Source organism: Eleutherodactylus coqui, chromosome 1 (assembly GCF_035609145.1).
Source record: "Eleutherodactylus coqui strain aEleCoq1 chromosome 1, aEleCoq1.hap1, whole genome shotgun sequence".
Taxonomy (NCBI): domain Eukaryota; kingdom Metazoa; phylum Chordata; class Amphibia; order Anura; family Eleutherodactylidae; genus Eleutherodactylus; species Eleutherodactylus coqui.
In genome coordinates, this window is record NC_089837.1 from 472,707,879 (window position 1) to 472,727,053 (window position 19,175).

The 19,175-nt window shown below is 44.1% G+C and overlaps 1 protein-coding gene across 2 annotated transcripts in view; it reads right to left on the bottom strand.

The window, feature by feature from the left end:
* Nucleotides 1–1,631: 1,631 nt before the first annotated feature.
* Nucleotides 1,632–19,175, bottom strand: part of LOC136586051 (zinc finger protein GLI1-like) — a 160,917-nt gene continuing 143,373 nt past the window's right edge. For both annotated transcript variants that reach the window (XM_066584437.1, XM_066584436.1), the window contains 6 exons: nt 11,670–11,810; nt 11,428–11,577; nt 10,452–10,616; nt 10,094–10,354; nt 8,893–9,175; nt 1,632–6,811 (listed from right to left, as the gene is read on the bottom strand). In XM_066584437.1, the coding sequence (XP_066440534.1) occupies nt 4,383–6,811; nt 8,893–9,175; nt 10,094–10,354; nt 10,452–10,616; nt 11,428–11,577; nt 11,670–11,810 (3,429 nt within the window). In that variant the 3' untranslated portion in view covers nt 1,632–4,382. The remainder of the gene's footprint in view (nt 6,812–8,892; nt 9,176–10,093; nt 10,355–10,451; nt 10,617–11,427; nt 11,578–11,669; nt 11,811–19,175) is intronic.

Here is a 19,175-nt window from a genome sequence, read left to right on the forward strand (position 1 = left end):
GAAATCCACTTTAGCACCTTCTAGCACCTTCAGCTCTTGAGCCAATTGGGAGCTAGGGGTTTGACAGGGGGTGTTCCTCATGGATCTTACGCACCTTATGCATTCCTTATGCATTTCTCCTGCACAGCACTGCTGCCAGCCACCTATTTTGCAAGAAACTGCAATACTACTCCATTTAGTTCCCTACAGTGGATTGCTGAGGGTGTTGATGTGCACAGCTAATCAGCGGTAGTGTCACAGTGCTAGTTAAAAGGGTTATACAGCCCCAAGAAATTTGTTTAAACCTTCTCAGAGGCCGCCTGCAGACGAGCGGGTTGGATCCGGCAGCGAGAATTCTCGCCACGCGATCCGACCCGAGCGCCTGCAGGGACGAGCGTGTACTCACCCGCGCCTGGCGGCCCCGGCTCTTTCATGTGCCGGCTGCCGCGCAGCCGGCGCATGCGCAGACCGGAGCCGGCGGCCGGGTGAGTGCGTGCCCCGCAGAAAATTAGAACATGCCGCGGTTTGTTTGCCGCGCGAGATTTCGCGCGGCCAAACCGCGGCCGTCTGCATAGGAGTGCGTATTTTAATGCACTCCTATGCAAACTTTCAGCGGCGGAAATCCCGCGGGAAATCCCGCGGCGGGATTTCCGCTCGTCTGCAGGCGGCCAGAGTGGACATAAAACATGAAAAAAGTCATACTTACTCTACCTAATTCATTACCTCTCCCATTCCATAAATGCCCGGTTCCCCACTGCTGTTCACTTTCAGTTAGTTGCAGGCCAAACTGCGTCAGTGATTTGCTGCAGTAGTCATGTTTCTGGTGTCGAAGAAGTCATTACTGAACAGGAATTAGAGAAATTGGCAGCAGTGGAACCGAGTGGCAGAAAATCGTGTGAGTTGAGTAACGGCCCATTTAGACACAACGATTATTGCTGAAAACTCGCTCAAAAGCCATCTTTTGAGTGATAATTGTTGTATGTAAATGTGCCCATCTTTCACTTTTCTGCCGAACTATAGATTTCAGTTCGACATGAAATCTATCGTTCAGCAGAACAGCTGATAAGACGAACCGCACGCTGTGTTCTGCCCGGGTAGAGCCGATAACAGCTGATAACGTTGTCTCAGCTGTTCTCAGCTATCAGCCCTGTGGCAGAACAAAGGGGATGTATTCAAGGAAAACGGGTGGTCTGTTCCCTGAATACAGGTTTCGGTGGCTCAGATGCTACTAATTGCTACTAATGGGCATTAGGACTAAGTAGTAATTTTATGCAAAATGATCACTCAAAAGTCATCTTTTGAGTGATCATCTTTGTGTCTAAATGGGCCCTAAGTCTTCTTTATGTTTTGTCCAACACCCTGAGCAGGTTTAAGAAAAACTTGGTGAGCTGGTTAAGCCCTTTAATTGCGGTGGCTCCTTCATTCTCAGTGGGGGTCCAGGCAATCGACCGCCATTGATCAATGAGTGATGTCATATCCTAGCCCTCACTTTTTTAATGCTCTTCCATGTAGAGAAGTACAAATGCCTTGTTCTAAATATTCAGCTGAAAATCGCACACAATTATTAAATAAAAGACAATTGACAAAAAAGACATTTTATTGTCTTATGAAAAAGTGTAGTAAAATGAATTTACAAGTACAAAAATACACACTATACAAACAGAAAAGGGATTTACAACCTTCCCTCAAACTGTCCAAAATACATTTTTGTTTAATTTTTACATAAGACAATCTTTAAGAAACCATTTGAATGTAATATAAGACAGTTCTGGCCTCCAGAGTGTCTTCATTGTCTACATTATATTTATAGAATTCTTTTCTTCCAAATACAGTACAAAAAATATACAGTAACATAGAAACAAGTTAGGATTTTTTTTAGGAAATATGTTCTTTGGTTTTTAAATTATTACATTTGTTTTTTTTGTGTTTTAAATGCAAAAATGGATTTCAAATATGAAATATTTAAAAAATTTGGCAACAAAAATTTTGATTCCCTTTCACTTCCGTTTTCTCACTTCTCCTTTTTCCTGAACACCCACAATCCACATCATTGGCACTAATATATCGCAGTATACTATTGTTCAAAAATCAATGACAGCCTTATCATTTAATCAGGTACATTTCTGAAAGTCTGGCCAAAATAGATTTAATTGGGTTCATAAACTTAAATCCAGCAGTCATTCTGTGGGCTGTCCTAGTATGTATTGAATATAACCTATAATGGTTTTATAGAACCCTTGATATTACTGAGGTGCTTAAAGGGAACCTGTCACCAGTTTAAACTAGTGGCAGTGCTACATTAGTGAAGTTCAACTGATTACCACATTGGACTTGTTATCTATGTTGATAAAGTCATGCTTTCATGAATGATGTTTTAAAAACATACGCACTAAGGGTCCAGTGGGCGGGCCAGACCACCTCCTTTAGCTGCATTTTTATCATCATAGTGTGCCCCTGCAGCCCCCTATGTATGGATGATGTAGTTGGCATCATCCACTCACCACACTGCTCTGTGCCGCTGGCTCTCCATGTGTGCACAGATAAGCCATCACATTTATTGGCAGATTCAAGTAGCTTATCTGCGCATGCGCGGGGAGCCGATGGCACAGTACAGTGCTAGATTTCCCAGTGGTGCATGGATGAGGCCAGCTACATCATCCATGTCACATGGAAATGGAGAAGGGGCAAAATGCAGCTAAGTGAGCTGGTCCAGCCCACTCACAAGACCAATCGGCTGTATTTCCATTCGGCATGGGGTTTTTAAAAATATTGATTATGCAGGTATGACTTTATCAACATTGATAACAAGTCCAGTGTGGTTATCAGTGCAACTTCCCTAATGTAGGGCAGTTATTAACTTAATTTCCTAAAAACTGGTGGCAGGTTCCCTTTAATTAGCTCTAGATTATATTTAATTAATATGATCTCTTCTTATGAATACCCAATCCCATAGAATACTTGTTTCACCTCTTGCAAAACAGTTACTCACTAAAAAACATAGCTACAGTATATCCTGTGGAGTAAAACATTAACACTGGGAGATCTGAAGTATATATCTAGTGTATATTTCCCTTGAAGAAGAATTCAGTGTATAGTTTTCTTTATACAGGGATGAACATAAAAGAGAAGCAAAATAGACTCCTCAGCTGGTAGCAGTTTACATTAATATGTATGTATCTGTTAAGGGCATAGTTCTTGCCCCCTTACCCATCATCTCCAGTGGAGGAAAGGTGAAAGAGATAGGACTGTTCCCTTTTACCCTGCTTGAGGAGAATGGAGACCTTGTATAGGTTCTCAACACCTGGAGAACTTGAGTTCACTGGAGTCTTCTCTCCGTAGACGCTAGCGACTAGGGTTGACTTCATAGCATTTCTGCCTTTGTATAAGAGTAGTTCTCATTGATATTAACAGCCTCAAGATATAAAGATATCTCGCTTACAACAAGCGTTTTGATCAGAAGGCACTTAGAATTGATATCAGTGGTGAATGAGACATAGTCATTGACATCCTTGGCTTACTAAAAAAATAGCATTCTCAATGGTCTTACTCAAACCAAATCCAATCTTAACTATGCCTGAACAAACTTGGAAATTTCAGAATGGCTACAACATCTGTAACCAGCAGATGATAAATGGAGTCAACTTGTAGGATAGTATAGTCTTACTCATATAAATGATTTTTTCACTGATCACTAAAGTATTTGTCAGCTATCATAAAAGTGTAGATGGAATCTCCTGCACCCTGTCGAACAATCAATACTAGAGACCAGTGACATATACTGTAAGCTGTCTTCTCATGTATCGGTAGGGCCTTAGAGCTCCCTCAGGTACCAGGAGTCTACATTTAGAACCTCTAATTTTATGACAATGGCGATCATCACAGCAACTGTTATTATGCCCCCAAATATCTCTATCTTATCCTTTTTTAGTTGGGTTACTCTGTAAGGCAACATTGTTATTCTGAGCCCTTGTTACATTTTATCTACCAGGATGTCAAAGAAATGGTAAAGTAACAACTGGAGAGCCACAAGCAAAAATGTGGTGAAAGCTGATGTCTCAAAAAAATAGAAAGGTGTTATGATTGGTGTTTAGTACATAGGTGATAAAATACTATTCTATATTGTACAGTCATAATACAAAAATAGCTGAAGAATATGTGCAAATTTGTCACACTAAAACGTCCATGAAAAAAAAAGAATATTTATAGAAAGTTTTAATGAAAAATATATCAAGTGAACTTTTTCCATGTCAGCAAAATGTTCATTTTTTTAAGCAAACACTTATAATAAAGTCCCAGCATTTAAAAAAAATGAGACAGGATTATGAGCAAGCGCTGCACCAAGTGTGATCAGCTCGATCAGGGCAGTTGTCATACAGGTCCATTTTACTAAAGCTTTAGGGCACTCAGGAAATAGTGTTGAGGAACTTATTTTCTCCTGCTAAGGAGGACAGCATAGAGTTCAGGTCTGATACGGCCATATTTGGAACCATGGCTGTTGGATGACGTGGTGTACTCAAATGGGAGGATGGTTGAGATGATCCTGGTAGACCATTTTGAGATAAATTATGTGGCATCAGAGATGTTTGGTCAGTGTCATCTATAATGGCAGTAAAATCAATTTGAGTGTTTTCCAAATCCAAACTGTCTAAGGGATTAGATGCTGGACAAGAGCTACTGTATGGCATGGTGTCTGGTTTCACGAAACTCAAATTAGAACTGTATTGTACATGTTGATGTCCATCACAGCTGTTTTGGGGGTGATGGAGTGCTGTAGAAAGCTTTTGGTTTCCTGCTTTGCCGTGATGCATTTCAACTTGACCTGAGTAATACATCATGCCATCATTGGCATCAGACTGGGATTGAATAGGAGGCAGCACAGGCATTCTCCTAGGGCTAGATTCAGCTGAATGGTAAGATGGACTAAGTTGAGTAGGACTGCCCATGTATGTTGACTGGCTAGTTATGCTGTGTTGCCGACTTAATGGTTTTGGCCCACAGGGAGGATGTGGCATCATATCTACATTATAACTTTGATGTCCCGGACTACGCATGGTTTTCGAATGGCCTGACTGGTTATCATGTGGGTTTGGACTCAATAAGCTGTTTTGAGGTTGCTTGTTCTGGTAATTCATGTATTTGGGACTCATATACACTGGGGCATGAGGTGTATTCCTGTGCTGGTTTTGCCCCGTGTCAGCATCCTCCCCAGTACTGTTTACCATGGACATATTTTTAGGCTGCTGCTCCCACATTAGTGCTTGCTGAGACTGAACATAATTTCTGACCATCATTTCTTTGACTTGCATCATCGGTGTCTGTGACCTTTGTCCTTGAGGGCTTAACATGTTTGGGTTAAGGCCAACATTGTAGCAAAGGTTTTGTTGATTTTCCTGTTGTCCTTGATATTCACAGTTGGAATTCACAGGAGATAAGGCTACTGGATTCGACTGGTTGAAAGCATGCTGCTGCATGGAATGCTGCTTCATGTTCTGGCAGGACATCATTGAGGGCATGGGCTGATGAAATTGTTGTTCTGGTTTGATCTGAACCTGACCTAAGTGGTTGTATCTTTCATTATACATGCTCTGCTGTTGGCAAGAATTACTGCTTGCAAGGGGAACCTGTTTGTTTGTTTCTGAAGGTGGACTTGAGTATTGGTTATGACAATGATTCCCTGGTGACATATTTGGTGGTACCGTTTGGTGGTTCGCACTTTGGCCATTGGACATGTCCATGGTCGCTGAGCTTACTTCATGCCACTGCACAGGTAAACTCGAACTGCCAGTAACTTGCCTTGTATTCTGGAAAGACTGACCGTGAGCTGTCATTTGACACTGGTTTAAATCTGAGTTACTTAATACATTGCTCTGACAGGAATGGTTATTCGTATTCATGTGTATACCACCTAACGCTCTCTGAGAACTGGAGTATGCATTTTGATTTTGCATGTCTAACCCATGAAGCTGGTGGTTAAAATTCATGTGGTGATTGGTAGTCATTTGAGATCCTTGGCTTTGATAGTTAATATAGTGCTGCATTTCATTACCAACCATCATACTTCGTTCCTTATTCTGAGATGGTAGATCTGTGCTTGCTGTCTCCATGAACACATTCTCGGTGATGCTAGGTGGACGGGGTGAAAAAATATGTCTTTGTAAATTCACATCAGATCCTCCATATGGCTGCTGATGTCCAAGAGTCTGTCGTCCCATCATCGATGTGTTCATATTTGACATACTCTTGAAGCGCTGCACTTTGGGTATTACTTGAGGATCTCCACAAGGTCTTGCAGGATCACTAGCTCTTCTTATTCCAGCCCCGGGTGCCTGAGAAGGATGAATTATTCCTGCACCATAACTGTGATATTCATTGTTGCTATGCCTTCTTTGGACATTATTAGATAGCGATGAAGAGATAGATGATCCACGGTAGTCACTGACCATGAAACCCATGCGATTATTAGCGCTTATTCTCTCCATGTTTGGAAGAGGAGTTGGAGGAGGTCCTCCAGTTGCTGCAGCATATTTTGCCTTAAGTCTATATTGCTGAGCTGGGGTAAGGCCTGGAAGACCATTGGTATTGGAATGTCTTGAAGTTTCGGATGCAGTTTGGTCATATGTATCCACCATATTTCCTACATCACCTGGTCTCTGATTGGAAAGATATGGTGACACCACTGAGGATCTACGGCTCACGGTATAAGCTGAGCTCACTGTACTCGTTGTGCTGTTACGTCTGTCATTCATTTGGCTCAAATGTTCATTAGATGTCAACTCCATGATGTTATTATTGTGGGGCAGACCACAAATATTCGGCAAATCTCCCTGAGAAACTGAAGAAAAAATAAAAAATATTTATTCCCAAAAATTTGCACACAAACACAGAGGTCATCTGCATTAATAAGTCTATTAAGGAATCTAGGGAAGTTTATTTGAAGTGGGATTGTCCCACAATACAATACCTTTGATCACAAGTCTTCTCTAACCTAGATTTAAAGAATTGTACAATTTCTGTATTTGAATTAGGACTGTGTACTTCCCTATGGGATACTAAATGCGTTCTCTTGGATTTTTACTATAGTTTGAGGTCTGATGCTAAGGATCCCCACCGATCAGCTGATCTCCAGGCCCTCTGTTGACGTGGACAGCACTAGAAGAAGATAGAGCTGGCCGTACTGCAGCAGTTTGGTTTAGCACTGCAGACACAGCTTCCATTCAACTCAATGGTAGCTGTGCCTGTAGTACCAAGCTAGGCCACTAGAATGATGACGGTTCTATCTATTTCTATTGCTGTTCACACTGACAGCAGGCCTGGAAATCAGCTGATTGATGGGGATCCTGAGTAGTGGACCCCGCTGTTCAGCTATTTATGGCCTATCCTGAGGATAGGTCATCAATAGTAAAAGCCCAGGAGAACACTGAGATATATATTGCACAATGTACACCTATAGTAAAAACAAAATCGAGACCTATAAGGAGTTGTCGGAATCGTATGAAACTTTATATGTGTGATTGTAACGTTGATATAGGTAAGTGATTACAATATCAGAGCAAAAGGATAATTTATTACGAAAACTGAACGCTTGAAGACAGGCTCTAGTACCCTGTTCCACTGCCTCTAGCTTGGATACAAGATGTGATACGGCCAGGCATGGGGGCTCTGGTACCTCGTTGTATTGCCTCTAGCTTGGATACAAGATGTGATACAGGCAGGCATGGAGGCTCTAGTACCCTGTTGTACCTCCTCTAGCTTGAATACAAGATGTAATACAGATGGCATGGAGGCTCAATTACCCTGTTGTACCGCCTCTAGCTTGAATACAAGATGTGATATGGATGTCATGGAGGCTCTAGTACCCTGTTGTATTGCCTCCAGCTTGGATATAACATGTGATATAGGTGGGCATGGAGGCTCTAGTACGCTGTTGTACCTCCTCTAGCTTGGATACAAGATGTGATAAAGAGGGCATGGAAGCTCTACCACTCTGTTGTACTGCCCCTAGCTAGGATACAGGATGTGATACAGCCAGGCATGGAGGCTCTAGTACTCCATTGTACTGTCTCTAGCTGGAATACAAGATGTGATACTGGTGGGCATGGAAGCTCTAGTACTATGTTGGGCTGCCTCTAGCTTGAATACAAGATGTGATACAGATGTCATGGAGGCTCTAGTACCCTGTTGTACTGCCTCTAGCTTGAATACAAGATGTGATATGGATGTCATGGAGGCTCTAGTACCCTGTTGTACTGCCTCCAGCTTGGATATAAGATGTGATATAGGCGGGCATGGAGGCTCTAGTACGCTGTTGTACCTCCTCTAGCTTGAATACAAGATGTGATATACAGGGCATGGAAGCTCTAGCACTCTGTTGTACTGCCCCTAGCTAGGATACAGGATGTGATACGGCCAGGCATGGAGGCTCTAGTACTCCATTGTAGTGTCTCTTGCTTGAATACAAGATGTGATACAGGTGGGCATGAAGGCTCTAGTACCCTGTTGTACTGCCTCTAGCTTGAATACAAGATGTGATACTGGTGGGCATGGAAGCTCTAGTACTATGTTGGGCCACCTCTAGCTTAAATACAAGATGTGATATGGATGTCATGGAGGCTCTAGTATCCTGTTGTAGTGCCTCCAGCTTGGATATAAGATGTGATATAGGCGGGCATGGAGGCTCTAGTACGCTGTTGTACCTCCTCTAGCTTGAATACAAGATGTGATAGAGATGGGCATGAAGGCTCTAGTACTCTGTAGTATCCTCTCTATCTTGGATTCAAGACATGATACAGTTGGGAGTGGTGGCTCTATTACCCTATTGGGCACTGCTAGCTTGGATGCAATATGTGATATGGGTGGGCATGGAGGCATACATATTATTTTGTAGTTAACTTGCAATATAAAAAGCATATTTACCTGTGTTGTGGATTGCAGGTAGTTTTACACATTTTCCAGAAGTTGGCACTTTCCGCATTTGGTTCAGCTTGTCGATCCTGAGGTTCTCTAGTTTCCTCAGAGCTGAAGCTCCTGCAGTGCCAATGGACTCTACTGAAGGAATATCATCCAAGTTGGAAAGGTCCTCAAAACTCCCTCCTGTATTGGCATTCATTTCTACTCCACTGTCATTGTTGTTCGTGCTACCTAATGGAGACCTCTCACTGCTGCAAGATGACTGTCCACCGGGGCTAGCCTGGGACTTCTGCACAAAAAGAAGAATAGCCACAACAATACGTTAATGGGCTATTTTTTCACATGCCTTGCATTATCCTAAAAACGTTTCTTTAAAGGGGTTTTCTAGTTTTAAACTATTGAGGAGTCGAGGACGTATGCTCAGAAATGGAAACCAGGTCAAAAGGAGACCAGAGTGGCTCTCTTTAATTCATTGATTCCTATGGTTCAGTCCAGGGTTCTGTCAACATGCTGTTTGCAGCAATTCGGGTAGAACCCTGGGAGTGAGTCAAGAGTTAGCCATACCCTATTGATTGCTTGCAACATTGTATCTCCTCATGTGCTCTCAAGTGAATAACATGACTACATTGCTCATAATTGCTAAAGGAAACCTGTCGCCAACTATAAGCACCATAAACTGAGTTGTAGGGTGCTTATAGTTTAGGTGATGTGGAATCTGGGGAGCCTCTTTTCATGCTCACCACAGAGAAGAGTCATGTTTGCTGTATGTGTGCTGACCTCGCCGTAGGACCCCACAGGAACAGGTGGAGTGAGTTAGTATGAAAAGAGGCCCCCCGTAATCCATGCCACCTAAGCTATAGGCACCATAACTTGACAAGTCCCTTTTGAACTAAAGAGCAACAGAGTGTTAGGGCAGCAGAAATGCAGTCCTAAGCTCTCACTCACGACCTGAAGGTTACAATCTCAGCATAGCTGGCTCAAAATTGACTCAGCCTTTCATCCTTCCGAGGTTGGTACAATGAGTACCCAGCTTGCTGGGGGGGGGGGGGGGTAAAAAAATGACTGGGGAAGGCAATGGCAAACCACCCCCGCAAAACAGATGTGATGTCATCCTAGGAGTCAGTCATGACTTGGTGCTTGCACCAGGGAACTTTTCCTTACCCTTTTAAAGTAAAGGATTGTAAACACTTAATAAAATAATTTTTACCAAGGACATATCTGGCACAGTTAGTCTTCCCTCCTCTTTCCGGTTCTGAGAGGAGCTTGATTCCAAATCTTGCTGGATATCACTCTTAATTCCTTGTGTCATGCCACCTTCGTGGGGCGCATGACTCCGTGGTTGACCATCTCCTCTGTGTTTCTTTGTGATGTGTGCCTCAGGACCATGAACTGTCTTCACATGCTTTCTGAGAGAGCTGGGATCTGTGTATCTCTTGGTACATCCTGGGATCTTGCATACATAGGGTTTCTAAATATAATGTAGATTGTTAAGTTGTGTTTCAATCATTTAACACTGTCATACAAATGGATGACTCCATTATATAAAGTTATACCATCCATCATACCTCATTAGAGTGAGTTCTATTCTGGTGTTTGGCCCGGTCCGAGGCATTAGAAAAGGCCTTGTTACACCCTTCATGTTCACATACATAAGGCTTCTCCCCAGTGTGGGACCGCAGGTGGGTTTTCAGGTTCTCAAGGCGTGAGTATGCTTTGTTGCAACCCTCAAACTTAAAAGGAAAAGAAAACATTCTAATCGCTTTTATCGCACCAACATATTCCTCAACGCTGTAGATAGATTGCCGTCACTCAAATTACTATCTGTCCCCAATGGGGCTCACAATCTAATATCCCTATCTCAGACACACATGCTTATAGGCCAATTTCCTAGAGGTGGGAAGGAAGCAGTCCTCAGTAAATATGTGCAGTGTCAAGAAACAAATGTGGCAGTCTTCTACAGTAAATTACTTAAGGGGTTGTCTCATAAAGGCAACCCTATTATGGCATCTGAGAGGGGGGTCGCAAGTGAGGAACCCACCTCTGACCTAAAATGTGGAGCTGCTTTGTAGAACTTGAGATGTCACTGTATTACATGGACAGGCTATCATCTGAATGGCCTCTTTATAATACTACATTTCACCTGCAGTGGCCATTTTGGGAGAAATGCCTGGCTGTTTGTCCCTTCTTTCAGCAATATCATCTGTTTTTTGGGTGCGGGGAGTGTGACCTGGGGTGATCAGCTGATTGCCTTGGTTCCTAAAGATTGTCTCTATTGCCTTTAAGCTAAATGTACAAAACAAATGTAATAAGGCAGGCAATATAAGTAATAACTTCAAGCAATAATCATTACCTAAAGTCAGATTCAGAATAACTCCAATACAAAAAAAAACATATTTTTCCCAATCTTACTATTGTAAATGACTAGCTCTATGTACATTACTACCTTTTCCCACTTATCTGCATCCCATGCAGTTCAAGCAGCACACATCCTCAGAGTTTAGCCCAGGACATGATCTACTTGTTTACAGCCTGATAACTTACTGTGCACTTGTGAGGCTTTTCTCCAGTGTGCCGCCTCATGTGGACCACCAGCATGTATTGGGCCTTGAAGGGTCTGAGCTCCCGAGAACATTCCTGCCAGTGACATACAAACTCTTTCTTCTCCCCGTGGATATGTTCATTGTTTATGTGCTGATAGAGAACAGTTGAATTACATTAGTAATTCATAGTAGTGATAATATAACGTCACAATTTTACAAAAGAGGTATCTGTGGCTTCCTTACATGTACAAGTTGTTCCTGGGTATCAAACTCCTTAGTGCAGCTCTCCCAATGGCAGTTTGTTTCGTAAACCATTTCAGGCTCATGTTTCCCATCCTCTTTTTCCAAGTCATCCCTTCCATCCAACAGGCCAAGTAATGGATCCTATTAAAAAATATAACAAAAATTGTTGTGCTATAAAAATTTAAAGTTGTCCAACATAATTTTTTCTTGTAAAACAAGGTTCCCCGTGCTGGAAAATAACAAATGAGCTAATACTCACCTCTTTCGGCTCCACGCATGTCCGGTGCCAACAACTCCAGATCTCTGCTGTGAAGTAGTGTTTACAGGCTGCTGCAGCCAATCAGAGAGCCCAGAGTGGTTACAAAGGGTTTCTCTCAATCTGCAGGACCGATAATGTCCATGCATTACAGGGAGAACTTATTGATTTTAGTAGGCTCTGTGTAATGCTTCATTTCCCCTGTGATGGCATTGCAGAGGAATTGAATATTTGCTGCTGGCTTTACTGATTACAGCTTATTGTTGGGAGCTTTGTAAGGGAGAGGAGCTGCTTCCCTTACACAGTACAGAGAAAGGTCCTGAAACTTACTAGGCACTGCAGAGGTAGGTCCCTTTTCCCAGCAAGGTCCTGAAAAATTCCCAGTGACTATGAGAGAGCTGGGTGCAGCACAGCAGGCAGAGGGGCTGCTGGTGCCTGAAGGAAAAGGAGCAGAGCAGCTCAGGGACGGACTGGAGCATAAGGACAGGCAGTGTTGCGGCTGAACAGAGGGAGAGTTTAAAGGGGTTGTCTCGCGAAAGCAAGTGGGGTTAAGCACTTCTGTATGGCCATATTAATGCACTTTGTAATATACATCGTGCATTAAATATGAGCCATACAGAAGTTATTCACTTACCTGCTCCGTTGCTGGCGTCCCCGTTGCCATGGCTCCGTCTAACTTCGGTGTCTTCTTGCTTTTTTAGACGCGCTTGCGCAGATCTATCTTCTCCATTCGGCTCGGCATCACCGGCATTTTGGCTCCGCCCCCCTTGTACGCGTCATCGCGAAGCTCCGCCCCCGTCACATGTGCCGATTCCAGCCTCTGATTGGCTGGAATCGGCACACGTGACGGGGGCGGAGCTTCGCGATGACGCGTAAAAGGGGGCGGAGCCAAAATGCCGGTGATGCCGAGCCGAGCCAAATGGAGAAGATAGATCTGCGCAAGCGCATCTAAAAAAGCAAGAAGACACCGAAGTTAGACGGAGCCATGACAACGGGGACGCCAGCAACGGAGCAGGTAAGTGAATAACTTCTGTATGGCTCATATTTAATGCACGATGTATATTACAAAGTGCATTAATATGGCCATACAGATGTGCTTAACCCCACTTGCTTTCGCGAGACAACCCCTTTAACAGCTGTGAGGGGTTAATTCTGGTTTATGCTTTTAAATAGAGAAAGATAAGTGTATTTCACAGAATAATTATGTGTTTATAATCTGCGTCTTCTTCTGCGAAAGGTTTAAGCTTAACCACATATACATGTAAGGGCTGATGCTTTAAAAATGGACTACAAAGACTCCATTTTGTCTCTTTGCTTGTCTGCTATAATACATATATAAGTTTGTATGGTTTTCAGCTTTCACTTAAGAAATATGTTAGATTTCAGTTAGAATGATCCACCTGGAAATATTAATTGGATTACCACTAGGTTTCTGTCCTGTTCTTATCTTTAAATAATTCTTGTTGAAAGTTACTAACAAGCTTACAGGAATGTACTTCCCGATTAACACCTACACAGAGGAGGACATACTGATAAGAGGCTGAGATGTTTTAAATCAATATATGTGCTTATTAATTTTAATTGTATCTGGCATAAAGCCACTCACTTCGTAAAATCTTATAAAGATTGAGTACATTGTACAATAAACGGGCTTTTCTTTGGTTAACACATACGGTGTAGTGTCCTTTGAATTCCTCCGAGTATACTCGCATGATTCAAACTGATTGGGAAGCAGACAGCATCAGCTGACGGGTCCCCTTGAGACCCCTAACATTACTTGGCGCCCAACGTGGGGCAGAAGCTAACTCCTTACCTGCAGCCGATACCTGCCGACCCTGCCTGCCGACCAGCCGGACCAGAGGCCACGGGACCCCAGATCTACAAAACACCGGCGTACGGTAAGCCCTTGACTTGCCCCTCCAGCTCTGGGCTCCCCTGACTTCAGTCCCGTGTTGACAGGAGGTTAGTCACTGCATGTTTATAGGACGCTTCTGCCTGTAATTTTACGGTGTTCTTAGTAACCGTGCTAGACGGAAGAACCCTTGTGTGTACATTGCCATGCTGTCTGCTGAAAGTATTGAACTGATAGCTTTTTGTTGTGCTTTAACTGCCGGACTCATAATGTTAGCTGTAATTTGTTACAAGATTACTAAAGCTGCGTATAAAGGCGAGCCGTGCCCCCCCCTATCCCCGTAAGAAGGAAAGAGATTGCAAATAGTATTCGTGCCAGTTGCAGAAGGGACTAGTGACAAGTCCATAGTATTCCTGCCAGTACTTGGCAGAAGGGACATAGTATTCCTGCCAGTTGCAGAAGGGACTAGTAACAAGTCCATAGTTGAAATGGGGTGTGACCAGTCTAAGACTTATCTGACACCCATCGAGATAATAAGAGAGGGGGAAGGGAAGGACATTTGTAGGCAAGTCTATAAGATATACAAGCGGATAGGACTTAGAAAATCGGGAACCTTTAACTATGAGTTCTGGCAACAGTACGGCAAAAGACATAATAAAAGAAATAAAAATAGAGTCAAGGAAGGGATAAGAGGGCTCTAAGAACAGACAATATGGAAAACAGCTAGAAAAATAGCAAAAGACAGAGAAAGCAAGTTAGCCGTGGGGAGAGAATGTAGTAAGTTGTTGAAGAAAAGCAGGTGTTTAAAACTTTGGGAGAATGGAGTCTTAAACCAGCAAGTTTGGGAAAGATTCAGAGATAGTAAAAAGGTTGGATAAACGTATGTTAGTCAGATGGATTGAGGCAAGTGTAGATATGGCAGTAATGGGTTATCAGAGAAAGGGAACCCTTTTAGTCTGTGTTCCTCTGTGACATAAAGCAAGTTCATGCAGAATCTGTGGACAATTATGTGACAAATAACTACTATTGTTTGTCTTGCATGTCTTGATGTTATGTAATCTAATCTTTGTTGTACGTTTTAGTCTCCTTCATACAAGTGTAAGAAAGTTATACCCCACTCACATTTTTGGGGGCTTTGAAGAATACAAGGGTTAAAAATGCAGAAAATGTTGCGCTGTTAGAAGCTCTTAGCATGTTTTCTTTTCTATGTGTTTAACTATTTCCTGCCGTTTAAACTAAAACAACTTTGTTCAGTCTGTGTTTCCTAGTCTGTGCAGAGAAATAAACTTTTTCTAATTACTAATGATTAATGCTGTTTAAAGTCTGAATATTCTGGCTGCTTTTTAATATCTTAGCTATTATTCTGTTTCACAGAGAGCTAAAATTCAGAGTCAGTTAGAAAAGGGGCTGTCATTCTCTGACCGATTCAGGGTCATAGAAAGAAGGAAGCCAAGCGTTAATGAAATAAGAAACTTGTAATGAATTACGTGAATTATACGGTCTTAAAAATAGAAAACATATAGGAATTTTAAGGTATATTTTTGCTTCTTGTGTAAATGTCAGTTCTGTGATTTGTTGGATGTCTATATCACTGCTAAATGCTGTTAGTATTGTACTGTCTCTGAGAGAATGTTCTGTAGAAGAAACACGCAAGTGTTATAATTGCGGCAAGGCAGGCCACCTGGCCAAGAATTGCCATTGTCCCAAGAGACCCCGTGACTAGGAGACGGATCAGGGCGCCACTCCCAGCGGCAACGACGCGCCGCGTCGCCCGAATCCATCCCAATGAAGTCCCGTCAATCCCGCCCCGCTGTCCCTATTGGAAGCAGAAGACAGAGGCATTCAGATCTTTGAGCCTGTTTCCATAGGTGGTGGGGAAGTGCCTTTCCTTATAGACACTGGGGCTACAAAATCCTGTCTTAGTTCACGGGTAATACGAGATCTTAATATCCCTGTTTCCACAGATAAGCAAATGGTACAAGGGGTTTCAGGAGTGCCAATTCAGTTGGCAGAAACTGAACCCCTAGAGGTTATGTTTAAAGGGTCGCGATGCCTCATGCGCTTTCTTGTGCTGGAAGGTCCTGAAAGCATATTGGGAACTGACGTGATGGGACCCTTGGGATGTTGTATCGAACTTCACCCGTCCGGTGAGGCTCGTATACACCCCCGGTCTGAAAGTCACCCGACCTTCTGTCGAATGGCAGCAGACCTAGCGACACCTCTCCCTGTCCTCACCCTCACGCACGCAGAGGAACAAGCTCTTAGTGTCGTTCCTTCGAGCCTTTGGGCTACCAGTAAGACGGACCTCGGCAGACTGTCAGTCCCACCGGTAATGGTTTACCTAAAAGAAGGGGAAAAAGCCCCCATGGTCTGTCAGTACCCCCTGGCACATGCCCAGGAAGATGCAATTGCAGACACCGTCTCTTCTTCTTTATGTCAACTTGAAGCCCTCAAGGAATGTGTCTCCCCAGCCAATACCCCTTTGTTCTCTGTTAAGAAAAAGGGTATAAAGGGCCAGCCAGACTGTCAGTATTTGTTTGTATTTACCTTCAGAGGAAAGCAGTACTGTTGGACAGTGCTGCCACAAGGGGCTCAGAACAGCCCAAAACCGGTTCACCAGATGCATGAAGCTGGTATCAGACACCTGGCCAATTCCCGAGGGCACCACACTCTTGTAATATGTTAATGATTTGCTTTTGTGTGCTCCTGACCTGACAAGTTGCCTCAATGCATCACTAAGCCTTTTGTGTTTCCTCCATCAGAGTAGAGTGGCTGCAAAGCCAGCAAAGACAAACTTCAGTTCTGCAAGTCCCACGTAGTGTTCCTGGGCCACTGCCTAGGTCCAGGTACCAAACACCTGACGCCGGAACGCACGAAGGTGGTAAGTGACATGCAACTTCCCACCTACCATGCCCAGTTGCGTACCTTCTTGGGACTGGTCTCATACTGTCGGCCATGGATACGCTCTTCCTCCATGACCATGCAGCCTCTGTATGACTGTTTGGGTTCACGGCCATTTGCCCTGACCCCGCAGGCTGAGTCAGCCTTCCATCAGCTGAAAGTACAGATAACCAGTGCACCCGCACTGGGGCTGCCAGACTATGACAAACCTTTCCAAATGTACGTAACTGAGATGGCGGGACACGCCACCTCTGTACCGACACAAATGCATGGTATCAAAAAGCGCCCTGTAGCATACTACAGAGCCCATTTGGACGCGGTGGCTAGAGGGTCTCCATCATGCGTCCGAGCGGTTCTAGCAGTTCAGGCACTACTGGACAAAAGTTCTGACGTTGTACTAGATCACACTATGGTGGTCTATACCCCACATGACATACATGGTATCCTGACTCAGGTAAGCCGTCGTCATCTGTCTCTTGCAAGACAGATAAAAATGGAACTCGCAGTGCATTCCTCCTCGAACATCTCATTCCAAAGGTGCACCACCTTGAATCCAGCCACCTTACTTCCATTAGGTGGCGTAGATTCAAATGGGGGAGTAAGTACAGGGGATCAGTTGTTTTACAACTCCCTGACTGATGAGCAGGAGGCATTTGGCGCCGAAGACCAGCATGACTGTGTGGCCCTCATGGCCCAGAAAATGGCTGGGTTCGCGCATTTCACAGACAAGCCCCTGCAGAACCCCCAGTTTGAGCTGTTTGTGGATGGATACAGATACCTGAATGACGAAGGAAGGTTTGTAACAGGTTTTGCAGTAGTCACACTGAATAAGATACTTGTACAAAAACCACTGCCACCACACATGTCAGCGCAGGAGGCTGAGCTCCGTGCTCTAACCGAGGCCTGTACGATTGCAAAAGGTACCACTGCTAAAATCTACACTGACTCCTGGTACGCCTTTGGTATTGCACACGATTATGGACCCATCTGGCGGTCCAGGAGCTTTCTCACGGCACAAGGCAAGCCCATTAAGAATGGTGTATCAGTAGGTAGATTAATGCAGGCCATCATTTTGCCAGAACAGGTGGCCATAATAAAGGTTAAAGCACACACGCAGGGGCAGTCACCAGAGAGCAAGGGGATAGGGCAGCCAAGGCTGCAGCTCTTCTGAACAGGACGCAAGCCCCCGTGTGCTGTAAGTTAGATCTTGGTCCCACCACTCTTGTTGATGTGGGATTTGGCGTCGCACAGGATGAAGTGGAGCAGTGGACCAAGACAGGAGCTAGGTACGTAGATGATGTATGGAAAATGGGAGACAGAGTGTGTTTACCAGCGGCTGCCTACCCCCACCTCGCCGTCCTAGCTCACGGGAAAGTGCATGCCTCTTAGAATGCTATGGTTTCTGTTGTGGACAAGGTATGGTATGCTCCAGGGTTCGACAGGTTGGCGAAGGCATATGTGAAGGCATGTGAAGTGTGCACCCTGCACAATCCAGGTCAAGTGGTGAAGACCCCCCCGGAAGTGCACACCCAGACCACTGTATCCTTTACAGAGAATGCAGATCGATTACATCCAACTTCCCAAATCAGGCAGGTATGAGTACGTCCTCGTGTGCCTGGACCTGTTCTCTGGGTGAGTTGAGACTTACCCTGTGGGCAGGGCCACCGCACAATGCACGGCAAAGAAACTTGTGGCAGAACTTGTATGTAGATTTGGGGTGCTAGAAACAATTGAGAGTGACAGAGGTACACATCTTACAGGTGAAGTGATGCAAAAGGTAATGTCAGCCCTTGGGGTGGAACAAGCGTTTCACACCCTATACCACCCGCAGAGTTCAGGCAAAGTGGAAAGACTAAATGGCACGCTTAAGTTAAAAGACAGGTCTGTCCCCTTATGAAGTTTTGTTTGGCTCCGTGCCAAGATTAGGGCTGTATCACCCACAGGCCCTACAGCAGGGCTATGACACAGTAGCCGGATACGTAAAGCGCCTGTGTGACCAACTAAAAGTAACACAGAATCTAGTCTTTTCTTCCATTCCAGACCCAGACAACTTAGAGGGATCACACTCTCTGCAACCTGTAGACTGGGTGGTCATAAAGAGGCGTGTCCGGAAATCCCTAGAGCCCAGATTTGAGGGGCCGTATCAAGTCCTGCTGACCACACCTACTTCTGTGAAAGTTGAAGGAACTCTTGCTTTTTTTGGGACTAATGGGAGTTTTCACGCCCTGCTTCGCCCCCCCTTATGAGAAGAAAAATGAAGGACATTTTGTTTATTGTTGGACTTTTGGACTCCTCACTCCATACTTTGCCCCCATATGAGGAAGTTAAGCTTGGACACAATGCCCAGGACACTTTGTTAGACACCACCAAATATTGGTAGATGGACTAAACACCTCACAGGTGAAGGACTGTTGGACTTGCACACACGCACCTGGTGCCACTAGTCTTCCTTTCCTGGCTGTTCCTGTTCCGCTGAAAGAATTGCTTTCATGGACAA